This window comes from Pan paniscus, chromosome 15 (assembly GCF_029289425.2).
Source record: "Pan paniscus chromosome 15, NHGRI_mPanPan1-v2.0_pri, whole genome shotgun sequence".
NCBI lineage: Eukaryota > Metazoa > Chordata > Mammalia > Primates > Hominidae > Pan > Pan paniscus.
Window position 1 is genome coordinate 37,071,279 of NC_073264.2, and position 14,469 is coordinate 37,085,747.

The 14,469-nt window shown below is 37.6% G+C and overlaps 2 protein-coding genes across 8 annotated transcripts in view; one reads left to right on the top strand and one right to left on the bottom strand.

Moving 5' to 3' along the window:
- RALGAPA1 (Ral GTPase activating protein catalytic subunit alpha 1) overlaps nucleotides 1–14,469 on the bottom strand; it is a 270,749-nt gene that overhangs the window by 218,503 nt on the left and 37,777 nt on the right. For all 7 annotated transcript variants that reach the window (XM_055097476.2, XM_034937441.3, XM_034937450.3 and 4 more), the window contains exons 4-6: nucleotides 13,737–13,794; nucleotides 5,511–5,554; nucleotides 3,632–3,809 (exon numbers count right to left, since the gene is read on the bottom strand). In XM_055097476.2, coding sequence (XP_054953451.1) covers nucleotides 3,632–3,809; nucleotides 5,511–5,554; nucleotides 13,737–13,794 — 280 coding nt within the window. The remainder of the gene's footprint in view (nucleotides 1–3,631; nucleotides 3,810–5,510; nucleotides 5,555–13,736; nucleotides 13,795–14,469) is intronic.
- Nucleotides 7,214–10,689, top strand: LOC134728951 (glutamyl-tRNA(Gln) amidotransferase subunit A, mitochondrial-like). Its single transcript, XM_063596192.1, has one exon. The coding sequence runs from the start codon at nucleotides 8,737–8,739 to the stop codon at nucleotides 9,517–9,519; it is 783 nt and encodes a 260-aa protein (XP_063452262.1). The 5' UTR covers nucleotides 7,214–8,736; the 3' UTR covers nucleotides 9,520–10,689.

Here is a 14,469-nt window from a genome sequence, read left to right on the forward strand (position 1 = left end):
CGGCTCACTGCAACCTCCGCCTCCCAGGTTCAAGCGATTCTCCTGCCTCAGCTTCCCAAGTAGCTGGGATTACAGGCTCCTGCCACCATGCCCAGCTAATTTTTGTATTATTAGTAGATGGGGTTTCACCATGTTGGCCAGGCTGGTCTCAAATTCCTGATCTCAGGTGATCTGCCCGCCTCGGCCTCCCAAAGTGCTAGGATTACAGGTGTGAGCCACCGTGCCTGGCCACAATTTTTAACAATCAGCTGTTCTGTGAACCCTTGATTGAGAGAATGTGACAAAGGGATGGACAAACAAATAACACAGTGATTACAAGTATGTAACATCTCAGTTGAGAAAGAACTTCTGGTAATTTCAAATTCACATGAAAACTGCCCATTACAAAAATTCCATAAGATGACAAACATTAGTAATAATGCACTTATTTATCAAAGTACCAATCTGTTAACACTTACAAAATAAGAAAGTTCTATATTTTTTACTTTTCAGATGTTCAGAAAAATTCATTATAACAAATGCAAATGCAAGAAAGTCAACCCACAACTAGCTGAATTCTCTTAAATATTTCCTAAGCTGAACAATTAGTACCTGGTAAACATATGTAGGTCCCTAAACCTGACTCTCAGTAAATATCAACCAACAAGCTCACAACAGAGGTAGATTTCAGTTTTTAAATAATACATGGTATGTTATTCTGCCACTCATTTTAAAAATTACTCTTTAAATTATTCTAAAAATTATTTTAAAAATTATTCTTTAAAAATACAAACTTTAGGCTGGGCGCAGTGGCTCACGCCTATAATCCCAACACTTTGGGAGGCCGAGGCGAGTGGATCATCTGAGGTCAGGAGTTTGAGATCAGCCTTGGCCAACATGGTAAAACCCCATCTCTACTAAAAATACAAAAAATTTAGCCTGGCGTGGTGGCACACGCCTGTAATCTCAGCTACTTTGGAGCACGAGAATCGCTTGAACTGGGTGGTGGAGGTTGCAGTGAGCCGAGATCGCACCACTGCACTCCAGCCTGGGCGACAGAGCAAGACTCCGTCTCAAAAAAAAAAAAAAAAAAAGAAAAAGAAAAGAAAAGAAGTAAGAAAATACAAACTTTATCATCTGTACTCTGGACTTCCTGGACCACTGTCATCATACAGAAGAACACAGTTTATGAAAGCTTTATTTTGTGAAGCTATAAAAACCCCCTTAAAATCCACTGTTCCCATAAAGACGTCTTAGTCTCTGCTGGGGAGTATACAGAGACTCCATATTTTCCACATCTTACAGACTAAAAAGCAAAACTTCTATTCTTAAAAAGAGAAGGGGCAGAAGTCAGTCACAAATATATTTAAAATAAATAATAATTATTTTTAAAGTCATCCACAAAAACACTGATAAAAGAGTTGGTGTGGTGGTGTGCATCTGTAGTCCCAGCTACTTGGGAAGGCTGAGGCTGGAGGATTGTTTGAGCCCAAGAGTTCAAGGCTACAGTGCATTATGATCGCACCTGTGAATAGCCACTGCACTCTAATCTGGGCAACATAGCTTTGAGACCTTATCTCTTAAAAAAGAGTGATGAAAGAAAACCTCTCTATAATGAGAAAAAAAATGCTTATAGAACATCTGTTAAGTAGACCAGACATAGTGGCTGACACCTGTGATCCCAACATTTTGGGAGGTTAAGGTGGGAGGACTGCTTGACTTCAGGAGTTTAAGACCAGCCAGGCAACATAGCAAGACCCCATCTCTACAAAAAATTTTAAAATTAGCCAGGTGTGGTGGGTGGCATGTGCCTGTAGTCCCAGCTACTGACTTGAGCCCAAGAGTTTGAGGTCACAGTGAGCTGATCATGGGACTGCGCTACAGCATAGGCAACAAAGCAGGACCCTGTCTCACTCAAAAACAAAACAAAACAAAACAAAAAACTTCAAAATAACATATAATGTAAATAAGCATGCATATGTAGCCTATTTGAACTGGTTCATTAATACATTTTATGCCAGCTTGGTACTGTTTCTAAAATTTTGTTCTACAAACATAGTTTTGCTTTACCACAAAACCTAAATTTATAGAAATAAAAATTATAAATAAGAGGTAGTACCTAACACAGTACTTGCTCTGGATTGAACTACGTGCCCTGAAAATTCATATGTTGAAAACCTAACCCCCAGTGTGGTTGCACTTGGAGAGAGGGCCTTTAAGGAGGTAAAGTTACATGAGATCATGTGAATGGGCCCAATTGGCTGTTATTTAAGCCACCCAGTCTGGTTATTGCAGCCTTGGCTGACTAATGTAGCACTGTATATGACAATGTTTGCTCATGAAAGAATAAAGAAATAACTTTAACTTATTTAAATAACAGGATTCATACACGAAGATGAGAATTAAAGAAGTAAAAAAAAAAAAAAAGTGAATGTTAGAAAAATCTGGTTGGGTGTAGTGGCTCATGTCTGTAATCCCAGCACTTTGGGAGTCCGAGGCGGACCAATCACTTGAGGTCAGGAGTTCGAGACCAGCTTGGCCAACATGGCGAAACCCTGTCTCTACTAAAAATACAAAAAAATTAGCTGGGCATGGTGGCACACACCTGTAGTCCCAGCTACTCGGGAGGCTGAGGCAGAAGAATTGCTTGAACCCAGGAGGCAGAGGTTGCAGTGAGCCAAGGCCATGCCACTGCACTCCAGCCTGGGTGACAGAGTGAGATTCTGACTCAAAAAAAAAAAAAAAAAAAAGAAAGGAATATTAGAAAAAGTTAAGGTAGAAACCACAAAGACTCACTAATGAATGAAAGCAAAAATTAAACACTACTGAAATTATACATTTTTAAATAGCAGTACTATTTATGAAAATTTATAAAAATTCAATTTACGTATAACATTTTCACAGTCATTTAATGGACAAAATAAAACACACTTGTACTTCAATGTACATCCAAATTAACTCCAGGATACAAGGTGATATGTAATAATTAATGAAAAATGTTAAATGATCTGTATTAACCATAGGTTTTTGATGCTTATACCTCTGGGGCTTTACTGACTCTAGAGTGAATATGTCCTTCCTAGGGCTAGCCAGTTCCTAGAGACAGTAAGTGACTAGCCTGTGAGCATGCCTTTCATATTCAAACCAACCAGTCCAGAGCCCACACCGCTACCACCTCCTCCACACTCACATTCAGGGTGACTGCTCCTCTGTCCTAATTACAAAGGGGCTGGGTACCAGACAACTAGGGACAACTCTTAACAACCTACAGCCCACTGGAATTATTCAAACTAGCTAATCCTAAACTTGCTTAATCTGGGTTGCCTGTTTCTTCCCATAGAAACCATAATAAAGACTCTTGCCCATGTTTTCCCCTGTTCTCTCTGCCTCCTGACCAACTCTGGTGCTTCCCCCACATAGCCCTTGTGGCATGGCATGCCCCTTCCTCTTGGGAACTGTGAGTAACAAACTATTATTTCAACAGCTTTCTTGATCTGCTGACTTCACCATACCTGAATAATAATAAAAGCTATGTTTTAAAGCATTGCCTTGGATTACCCAGTTAATGAATGCACAGACATTTGAAAAAATACACTAAGAGACTACATAGAAAGCTTAAACCTACTGACGGATAACATCCCATGAATCTTACTTTCTTGAAGGTTGAGTGGAGGATTAATGAGATTATCTAAAGTTCGAGGTCCATGTTCAGACTGTGGTGCTGAAAATCCAGGGATTAAGCATGAAAACATCCAGAGCTGTTCTTTGCTACAGTTATTCTGAAGAGCTTGCAACCATAGTAAGAAAAGACGAACACCTTCCCGCCTAATCTAAAATAAAATGAAAATAGACAGTATTTTTATTTATAATGGAAATATTTTCTTCCTTTGAAAAACAAAGTTCTCTAGATGATGACAACAGAATGATACTTTCGAGAGGCAGGGCAGGGAAGGAAGGGGAAGTTGAGGAGAAGAGAGACAGCATCTATTGAAATCATTATTTAGAAATACAAATGCATGGATTTTTAACAAGTATAGAATGAACTTGTTCTCTATTTAAAGCCATCAGGTAATTTTTATTCTGTAAGTTCCATTTATAAAAATTAGAAAATCTTTTCCTTCTTGTCTACTTCCCTCCTTGCCTACCTCCCATCACCACTAGTCTAAACCAAGAAGCGAGAGAGCAATGACTGTTAGTGGTGAGAATGAGTTTGGTAAAAGGAGGAATGGTTATGGGGATCCTGGCACACTGCGAATTCAATGTTCTTCCCCCTGAAAAGTTCTGAAATTATTAAAATTATTAAGTTACAATTAAATTATTAAAAATAAAATGATTTAATTTAAATAAAAATTATTTAAAACCTCTCTGCAATTATCTCATGTACTTATTATTTGATTCTAAGCTCCAAGATACCAACTTTGTTCTACTCTATTAAAGCATCTAAAACAATACCCTGTACACAGAAGACAATAAATATTTTAACTGATTAATGAACATTCTCTCAGCATAAAAACAGTAAAAGAGAAATAGAGGAAAATTCAATCTCTGACAAGCAAAACACTTAGTCTTCCACTAACCTAACCTCACTGATAGCTTTGTAAATTACCTTACCAGAGCTTGTTCATGGCCACTGTCAAAGGTATTCAACTGCTGTTACTTTCATGGTTCAGCCAGATAACAGGAGAAAAGCTACAGGAAGGCTTATTCCTTTGTACTTTTATACCCAAGCCATGATGCCAAAAGCACCTATAATAATGTTACTTTACCTAACCTACAGCAAGATATTTTCGGAATGGGCAGCTTCTCTTACCACAGGACAATGGCATAATGAAAAAGAAACAAAAATGTTTATATATATATGTATATCTCCCCTACTTCCCTCTACATCTAATAGTGGCTATGGTGGAATGAAGAATAATCTGTTGAATGACTAAATAATGTTTTCCTTCTGGGGACCATAAAGAGGAAAGATTGCTGGTGAATGAGTCCATTGAGTGGCAAAGTACAACAGTTTTTTCAATGTCCCCAGTCAACCTAGAATGGTTTGTCAAACAAACTCTTGCTACGTTTTGTTTTTGTTTTTGTTTTTGTTTTTAAGATACAGTCTAACTCTGTCGCCCAGGCTGGAGTGCATTGGCTTGATCTCAGCTCACTGCAACTTCTGCCTCCAGGGTTCAAGCAATTCTCCTGCTTCAGCTGCCCAAGTAGCTGTGAGTACAGGCACGTGCCACCACGCCCGGCTAATTTTTGTATTTTTAGTAGAGACAGGGTTTCACTATGTTGGCCAGGCTGGTCTCAAACTCCTGGCTTCAAGTGATCCACCCACCTCAGCCTCCCAAAGTGTAGAGATTACAGGCGTGAGCCACTGCACCCAGCCTCTTGCTACATTTTAAGGGAACTCACTTCAATTAAATAAACTGAAGACAATTCAAAGATCTTTAAGAAAAAGCTTAGGTAGGAAAAGTGTTAACAGGTGGGATGTATGTTCTACTCAGTATTTTTAAAGTCATGGAAAGTAAACATAGTTGTACCTTTAAGGAGTTTCCTGTGTGAAGTAGCTTCTTTAAAATCAATCCTGAAAAGAAAATATGATTTTAAATATTCACATCTTATCTATTTGTAAATGTCAGAGTTCTCGGTCGGACTTGAAAACACTTTTAAATAAGTCCTTGGCAACCTCCAAATTATTCTTGGTGACCTTTATATCCTTCTGCCATACTTGGGATCAGAAGGGCATATAAAAAGAATCACCTTTTCAACACATGCTTTATTGCAATTAAACATGATTTATTTTATTAACAAAACCTAGGCCAGAAATTGCATTTAACACAACAATCTATTATAAATCTCTTATTTAGACTAAGAATAAAATAAAATACTTTTATCACTATCCAAATGAAATCCACTATAGAAAATTTTCATTTAGTTAACCACATGAACATCCTTAACTGTAATATTTCCTAATGAATATTTCCATTATACTAATTTTCTAAGTTTTGAAAAGTCATTAATATTTCCTTTTTTCTTTTAAATTATGAAATATTTCAAACCTATAATAAAATACTGAAAATAACATGAACAAACCTGCAGAGGACCACCACTCAGTATGAATAAATCTACACGTAGTTCCATGTTTATTTCACTTACCTGCATTATCTCCAATGTTTTACTTAACTGTACAGGTATCACTGAGGCCCAAATCATATTGTTCCTTTCTTCCCCAGAGGAAACCATTATCTAGGCTTTGGTATTAATCATTTCAAAAAATATTTTTATATTATTACTACACATTTATAAATCCATAAAAAATAATATAAACTGTTTCATATAACTCATTTATTTTTTTAAAAAGTTATTTATATGTTACTTTTCACATCCAACATTAGCTTAAGAAATTTATCTATACTTATCTATGTAGCTCTAGTTAATACATTTTAAGAGGTGCATACTATTCCACCGTATGAACATACCAAAATTTATTTATCGTCTTTATATTAAGACATTTGGTTTGTTTTCAAATTTTTGCTATTCCAAGAGTACCGTAATAAATAGTTATTGTTCATGATTCCCTGTACACACCTGAGTTTCCCCGGGGTGTATATATATATAGAGAGAGAGAGAGAGAGAGAGAGGAATAAAATTACTTTCAGCTTTACCAAATATTAGACAATTTTCTCCAAAGCAGTTGTAACAATTAACAGTACTACCAGCAGTATATGGGAGGGCTCTAGTACCATATTGTTGGCAGCACAAAACATTGACAGATGCTCTAATATTTGATAATCTGATGTATGTTAACTATCTTAATGTTGCTTTCATTTGATATTTCCTAGTGACACAGAACATCTTTTAATTTGGCTATTCAAGGTTTCCTTGTTTTATCCTTTGCACAATTTTCAATTTAGTTGTTCTTTTTTTTTTTTTTAAAGAGATGGGGTCTTGTTCTGTTGTTCAGGCTGGAGAATAGTGGTGCAATCATATATCACTGCAGCCTCAAACTCCTGGGTTCAAGTGATCCTCCCACTTCAGCCTCCTGAGTAGCTGGGACTACAGATGTGCACCACCAGGTCTGGCTAATTTTTGTAATTTTTGTAGAGGGCCTCATTATGTTGCCAAGGCTGGTCTGGAACTCCTGGCCTCAAGGATCCTCCCACCTTGGCCTCCCAAAGTGCTGGGATTACACGTGTGGGCCACTACACCTGGCCTTCTTTATATATATATATATATATATATATATATATATATATATATATATATATATATGGAGTTCCTTCTGTATTACTAATTCTGTGTCTATTTCTATGAATTGAAAATACATTATCCCAAACAATTCAATCACGTTTTTGTTGGGTGGGGAGGTGGTATCTTCTGATGCAGATAAGTTTTATTTATTTATTTATTTATTTATTATTTTGAGACAGGTTCTCACTCTGTCACCCAGGCTAGAGTGCAGTGGCATGATCATGGCTCATTGTAGCCTTGACCTCCTGAGCTCAAGTAATCCTCTCGCCTCAGCCCCCAGATAGCTGGGACTAAAGGCACATGCCACCATGCCTGGATAATTTTTATATTTTTTGTAGAGATGGGGTTTTGTCATGTTGCCCAGGCTGGTCTCAAACTCTTGAGCTCAAGTGATCTGCCCACCTTGGCCTCCCAAAGTGCTGAGATTACAGGCATAAGACACCATGCCTGGACTTAAATTTTAATATAATCAATTTGCCAGTGTTTTTCTTTCTTATGTGTTCTTTGTATGTCTAAAGAAATCCTTCCTTACATTAAAATTATAAACCAAATACTCACTTCAAAAAGTTGTTATGTGTCGCTTTTCACATGTAGGTCCTGAAATCTATCAGAAATTTATTTCCTTGTGGGTGGAACAGAATTTGTTTTTTCACAAATGGAAAACCAAGTATAGTACTATTTCGGGATTTATGATGTTCAAATGAACTAAAACGCCATCTCAATCATATTTCAAGTTTCCATACATAAGCTTAGATCTTTGGCTGATCTCCATGTTCCTTTTCATTCATCCATTTGTCCATCCCTACATCAGTAACAGTGCCTTTGTTAGTATAACTTTATAATTTATCTTGTTATCAGGCATGAAAATAGCCAACACCACCACCCTCTTGGTCTGATTTGTTATTCTTCCAAATTGCTTTGGCTTTTATTTTACATATAAACTTTAAGATATATTTGTTAGGCTACATTTAAAAATCCCTATAGGAATGTTAAGAATTGTTATATGTGTGTGTATATACATATATATGATATATATTTGATATACATGGTATATACATTTAATATTGATAAATATTGTGTGATATTGATATTTATATATATACTTAACAAATTTATTTGTTTGAGACAGGTTCTTGCTCTGTCACCCAGGCTGGAGTGCAGTGGCACAATCATGGCTTACTGCAGCCTTGGCCTCTTGGTCTCAAGTTATCCTCTCACCTCCCCAGTAGCTGGGAACACAGGTGCACACTACCACACCCAGCTAATTTTTGCATTTTTTTGTAGAGTTGGGGTACTGCCATGTTACCCAGGCTGGTCTCAAACTCCTGGGCTCAGGTGATCCACCCACCTTGGCCTCTCAAAGGGCTGGGATTACAGGCGTGAGCCACTACAGCCAGCCAAAAATTACTGTCTTACATGTGCATCAAATATGCTGAAAGGTAATGCTATAGTAGTTCCGAAATTGTTGGATTAGGGAGCTCTACTAATGGAAAAACAAATTTAGATGAGTTTGCTATGAGATCTGGAAATGCAGAAGGCGTATTTGGACCAGTTAAAAACCCCCGGAGTTATTCAAAACAATATAGAGAAAAGAGGAAGCAGAATCTCCACTTTGAGAATGAAGATTCAGACTGGCTGATAACTGGAGGAAGCTCAGGTGGGAGTGCAGTTGCCATATCGGCATTCACATGCTATGCGGCTTTAGGATCAGATACAGGAGGTCTGACCAGAAATCCTGCTGCCTACTGTGGGCTTGTTGGTTTCAAACCAAACTATGGCTTAGTTTCCCATCATGGTCTCATTTCCCTGGAGGATTTGATGGAAGTGCAAGGAATCTTAACCAGATGTGTGGATGATGCAGCAATTGTCTTGGGTGTACTGGCTGAACATGACCCTACGGATTCTACCACGGCACAGGATCCTGTTAAACCATTCATGATTCCCAGTTTGATAAATGTGAGCAAACTATGTATAGGTATTCCAAAGGAATATCTTGTACTGGAATTATCAAGTGAAGTACAGTCTCTTTGGTCCAAAGCTGCTGATCTCTTTGAGTCTGAGGGGGCCAAAGCAATTGAAGTATCTTTTTCTCACATCACTTATTCAATTGTCTGCTACCATCTATTGTGCACATCAGAAGCAGCATCGAGTATAGCAAGATTTGATGGGCTACAATATGGTCACAGATGTGACACTGATGTATCTACTGAAGCCATGTGTGCTGCAACCAGACGAGAAGGGTTCAATGATTTTGTAAGAGGAAGAATTCTCTCAGGAAATGTTTTCTTGTTAAAATAAAAATATGAAAATTATTTCATCAAAGCACAGAAAGTGAGATGCCTCATTGCTAATGATTTTGTGAATGCTTTTAACTCTGGAGTATGCTAACTCCCACCACCTTGAGTAAGGCAGTACCATACCTGGAATTCATCAAAGAAGACCACAGAACAGGAAGTGCCCAGGATGATATTTTTACACAAGCTGTAAACATGGCAGGACTGTCAGCAGTGAGTAACCCTGTTGCACTCTCAAACCAAGGGTTGCCAACAGGGCTGCCGTTTACTGGACGTGCATTTTGTGACTAGCAGCTTCTTACAGTAGCCAGATGGCTTGAAAAACAAGTAAAGTTTCCTGTTATTCAACTTCAAGAACTTATGGATGATTGTTCATCAATCCTTGAAAATGAAAAGTTAGTCTCTGTCTCTCTAACACAGTAGAGATAAATATATCATGCAAAATTTTTAAAAATTGTTGCCTTTATACTATCAAGTTTATTTCCTATGAATATTGCATAAAATTCCGTTTATTCAAGTCCTTTGTTCTTCAATGATCACATAATGGCCATACATTAATAATTTTTATTGAATATACAACATGCTAAAATTTATGGGATGGATATAAGGCAAAGCTTAGAGGGAAATTTATAGTTTTAAAAACCTATATCAGAAAAGAAGAAAGCTATCAGATTAATATTCTATGGTTACATCTTAAAAAACTAGAAACAGGGCCAGGCGCAGTGACTCACACCTGTAATCCTAGCACTTTGGGAGGCTGAGGTGGGTGGATCACGAGGTCAGGAGATCGAGACCATCCTGGCCAACATGGTGAAACCCTGTCTCTACTAAAAATACAAAAATTAGCCGGGCGTGGTGGCATGTGCCTGTAGTCCCAGCTACTCAGGAGGCTGAGGCAGGAGAATTGCTTGAACCCAGGAGGCAGAGGTTGCAGTGAGCCAAGACAGCGTCACTGCACTCCAGTCTGGGCGACAGAGCAAGATTCTGTCTCAAAAAAACAAACAAATAAACAAAAACCTAGAAACAGAAGAGTAAATTAAACCCAAAGGAAGCAGAATTTCTCTCTTTTTTAATTAAAAAAATTTTTTTTATTGTTGAGACAGGGTATCATTTTTTTACTCAGGCTAAAGTGCAGTGGCATGATCTTGGCTTGCTGCAGTCTTGACCTCACCAAGTTCAGATGATCTTCCCAAATCAGCCTCCCAAGGAGCTGGGACGACATGAAGGAGTCATCACGTCTGGATAATTTTTGTATTTTTTTCCTAGATGGGGTTTCACCATGTTGCCCAGGCTGGTCTCGAACTCCCATGCTCAAGCGATCCACCTGCCTCAGGCTCTCAAAGTGCTGCGATTACAGGCATGAGCCACCACATCTGTCCTTATTTTCATGTTTTAGAGATTGTGTCTCGTTCTGTCACCCCAATTGGAGTGTAGCAGTGTGCACAGCTTACTGCACCCTTGAATTTCTGGACTTAAGTGATCCTCCTGCCTCAGCCTCCTGAGTAGCAGGGATTACAGGCACATACCAACAAGTGAGGCTAGCTTAAAAAAATTTCTTTTGTCTTTAAAGACAGAGTCTCACTATGTTGCTCAAGCTGGTCTCAAACTCCTGGCCTCAAGTGATCATCCTCTTTCAGCCTCTGCCAAGTGCTGAGATGACAGGCATGGGGCATCATGCCTGCCACAGAATGTTTTATAAAATATAAAAGAGGTTGAGTATGATGGCTCACACCTGTAATCCCAGCACTTTGGGAGGTTGGGGTAGGAGGATGGCTTGAAGCTGGAGGTTTGAGACCAGCCTGGGCAACAAAGCAAGACCCTGTCTCTACAAAAAATAATTTTAAAAAGTGAGCTGGGCCTGGTGGTGTACACCTGTGGTCCCAGCTACTTAAGAGGCTGAGTAGGGGGATGGCTTAAGCCCATTTCAAGGCTTCAGTGAACCATGATCAATCATGGCACTGCACTTCAGCCTGGTGACTGAATAAGATCCTGTCTCTTAAAAAAAATACAGTACTACAAAAAATAAATAGGTAGGGCACAGTGGCTCACGTCTTTAATCCCAGCACTTTGGGAGGCCGAGGTGGGCGGATCACCCGAGGTCGGGAGTTCATGACCAGCCTGACCAACATGCAGAAACCCCATCTCTACTAAAAATACAAAATAAGCCGGGTGTGGTGGTGCATGCCTGTAATCCCAGCTACTCGGGAGGCTGAGGCAGGAAGATCGCTTGAATCTGGGAGGCGGAGGTTGTGGTGAGCCGAGATCGTGCCACTGTACTCCAGCCTGGGCAACAAGGGCGAAACTCCGTCTCAAAAAAAAAAAAAAAAACATATATATATATATATACACACACACACATAAAATATCAAAGACTAGAATGGAAAACAAGAAAATAGCAGAAAAAGTATGAAGAAAATCAATGATATCAAAAGTTTGTTCTTTGAAAAGATCAACAAATATGACAAATAGTTAGACCGGCCAATAAAACAGGAGAGAAGACATAAATTAACAAAATCAAGGATGAAAGCGGATATAGCCATTAAAAAGAATGAAATCATGTCCGGTGCAGCAACATTTAGCAACATGGATACAGCTGGAGGCCATTATTCTAAAGCAAATTAACATGGGAACAGAAAATCAAATATCATATACTCTCACTTGTAAGTGGGAGCTAAACACTGAGTACTCATGGACGTAAAAATGGCAATAATAGACATTGGGAAGTACTAGAGGGACAAGGGTTGAAAAACAATTAGGTACTATGTTCACCACCTGGGTGACAGGATCAGTCATACCATAAACCTCAGCATCATGAGATATACACATGTAACAAACCTGCATATGCATCCCCTGAATCTAAAAATAAAGTTGAAACCATTAAAGAATAAATAAATAAAAAGTTTATGTAATATTAAAAAAAAAGAACGAAAGGGGACATCACTATTGACCCTATAGGAATTGAAAGGATTACTATAAGGAATAACTTGAACAACTTTCTACTAACAAATTTGTTCCTAGAAAGAAACAAATTATCAAACTGACTCAAAGAGATATATAAAATCTGAATAAACCTAAAACAAGAAATTGAAGTAATAATTACAAATATCACAAAGAAAAGTCCAAGTACAAATGGTCTCACTTTTGAATTTTATCAACTATTTAAAGAAGAAAATGTTACCTACCACTCATTCACAAACTATTTCAGAAAACAAGAGGGACCACTTCTAAACTTCTATAGCTATCTTAATAGTAAAGCCAAATAAAGATTGACAAACTACAATACAATATTCCTCATAAACAGAGAGGCAAACTGAAGTAAGCAACAAATAAAAAGGACTATAAATAGTAAGTAAATAGGATTTACCTCAGGTATGGAAAGTTGGTTTAACACTTGAAAATCAATTAGTAAAATACATAATATTAATAGAATAAATGACAAAAGCACCAATGACACTGATAATGATCGCATCAATAGATGTAGAAAAAGCATTTGGCAAACTACAATGCACATTTATGATTAAAAGCTCTCAAACTAGAAACAGAACTTCTTCAACTGGATAAAAGGCATCTACAAAAACACTACAGCTAAAATCACATATAATGGTGAAGACTGACCATTATCTTTCTCCCTGAAATCAGGAATAATGCAAGAATGTCTGCTCTTTCTTGCCACTTTTATTCAATATTGTACTGGAGGCACAATAAACAGAAAAGAAAGAAGAAATTAAAGGCATCCGATTAAAAAAAAAAGTAACTGTACTCATTCACAGATGATATAACCCTACAGTAGAAAATCCAAAGGAATATACAATAAAACAAATAGAACTAGCAAACAATAAGTAAATAAACTAGAAACAACACAAATGTCCATTCTATTTGGCACTTTGCATTTTTCTTCCATCTCTGATTCATAGAGATTTCTGTTATCAGGAGATATTTGTCTTGATGCTAATCTTGCTTTTTTGTTTTATAGTTTTATCATCAATGTTAATGTATCAGAATAAAGGAAGCAGTGGATCCAAAAATTTCCTGTGGCATTTTGACTGCAAATCCTTCATCTATAATTTTTCTTATATTCCTAGTCAATCTGTTCTTGTATTCTTTATTTTCTTTTTATTAAAGCATCACCTATTAATTCATTTCAACTAACAACCCATTAAAGAACATTTTTCATATATTATCCTTTGTTTCAAATATGAAATACATATTTGAATTACTTACCAATACTATGAAACTGCCATCGCTGATGAATTCTTTCTGGAAGAAGTTGTAAAATTTTCTAAAAATCAATATAAAGAGAAAAAAAGAAAAGAATAAAACCAAGTAATGAGTTCACATCCTGCAAAATGTGAAAAATTAAAGGGCTCACTAAGTATAACAAATACAAAATAGGCTGGGCACGGTGGCTCACACCTGTAATCCTAGCGCTTTGGGAAGCTGAGGTGGGTGGATCACCCGAGGTCAAGAGTTCGAGACCAGCCTGGCCAACATGGTGAAACCCTGTCTCTACTAAAAATACAAAAATTAGCCAGGTGTGGTGGCAGGCGCTTGTAATCCCAGCTACTCAGGAGGCTGAGGCAGGAGAATCGCTTGAACCCAAGAGGCAGAGGTTACCATGAGCCGAGATCACGCCACTGCCCTCCAGCCTGGTCAATAAGAGCAAAACTCCGTCTCGAAACAAAACAAAAGAAACAAACAAACAAACAAAAAACTACAAAATAGTCCCTGAGCTAATCTGACAGTATTGACATTATTTTAGCACTGGCATGTTGATCACTATTTGAAAGCCTCAAAAAACAACAAGCAATACTAACCAGTACTTGGAACAAGAAATTAACAAAATACATCTTTTACAATAATATAGAAGGTATATGTTTTCCTAATGATTAAATGCTAATTCTAATATATTTAAAATGCTTATTTACTATTTCTAGATTTTCTTTTTTTCCCCCTT

Excerpts from the sequence above, each read along its gene's own strand:
- LOC134728951 (XM_063596192.1), top strand. The coding sequence starts at position 8,737 with ATGAGATCTGGAAATGCAGAAGGCGTATTTGGACCAGTTAAAAACCCC.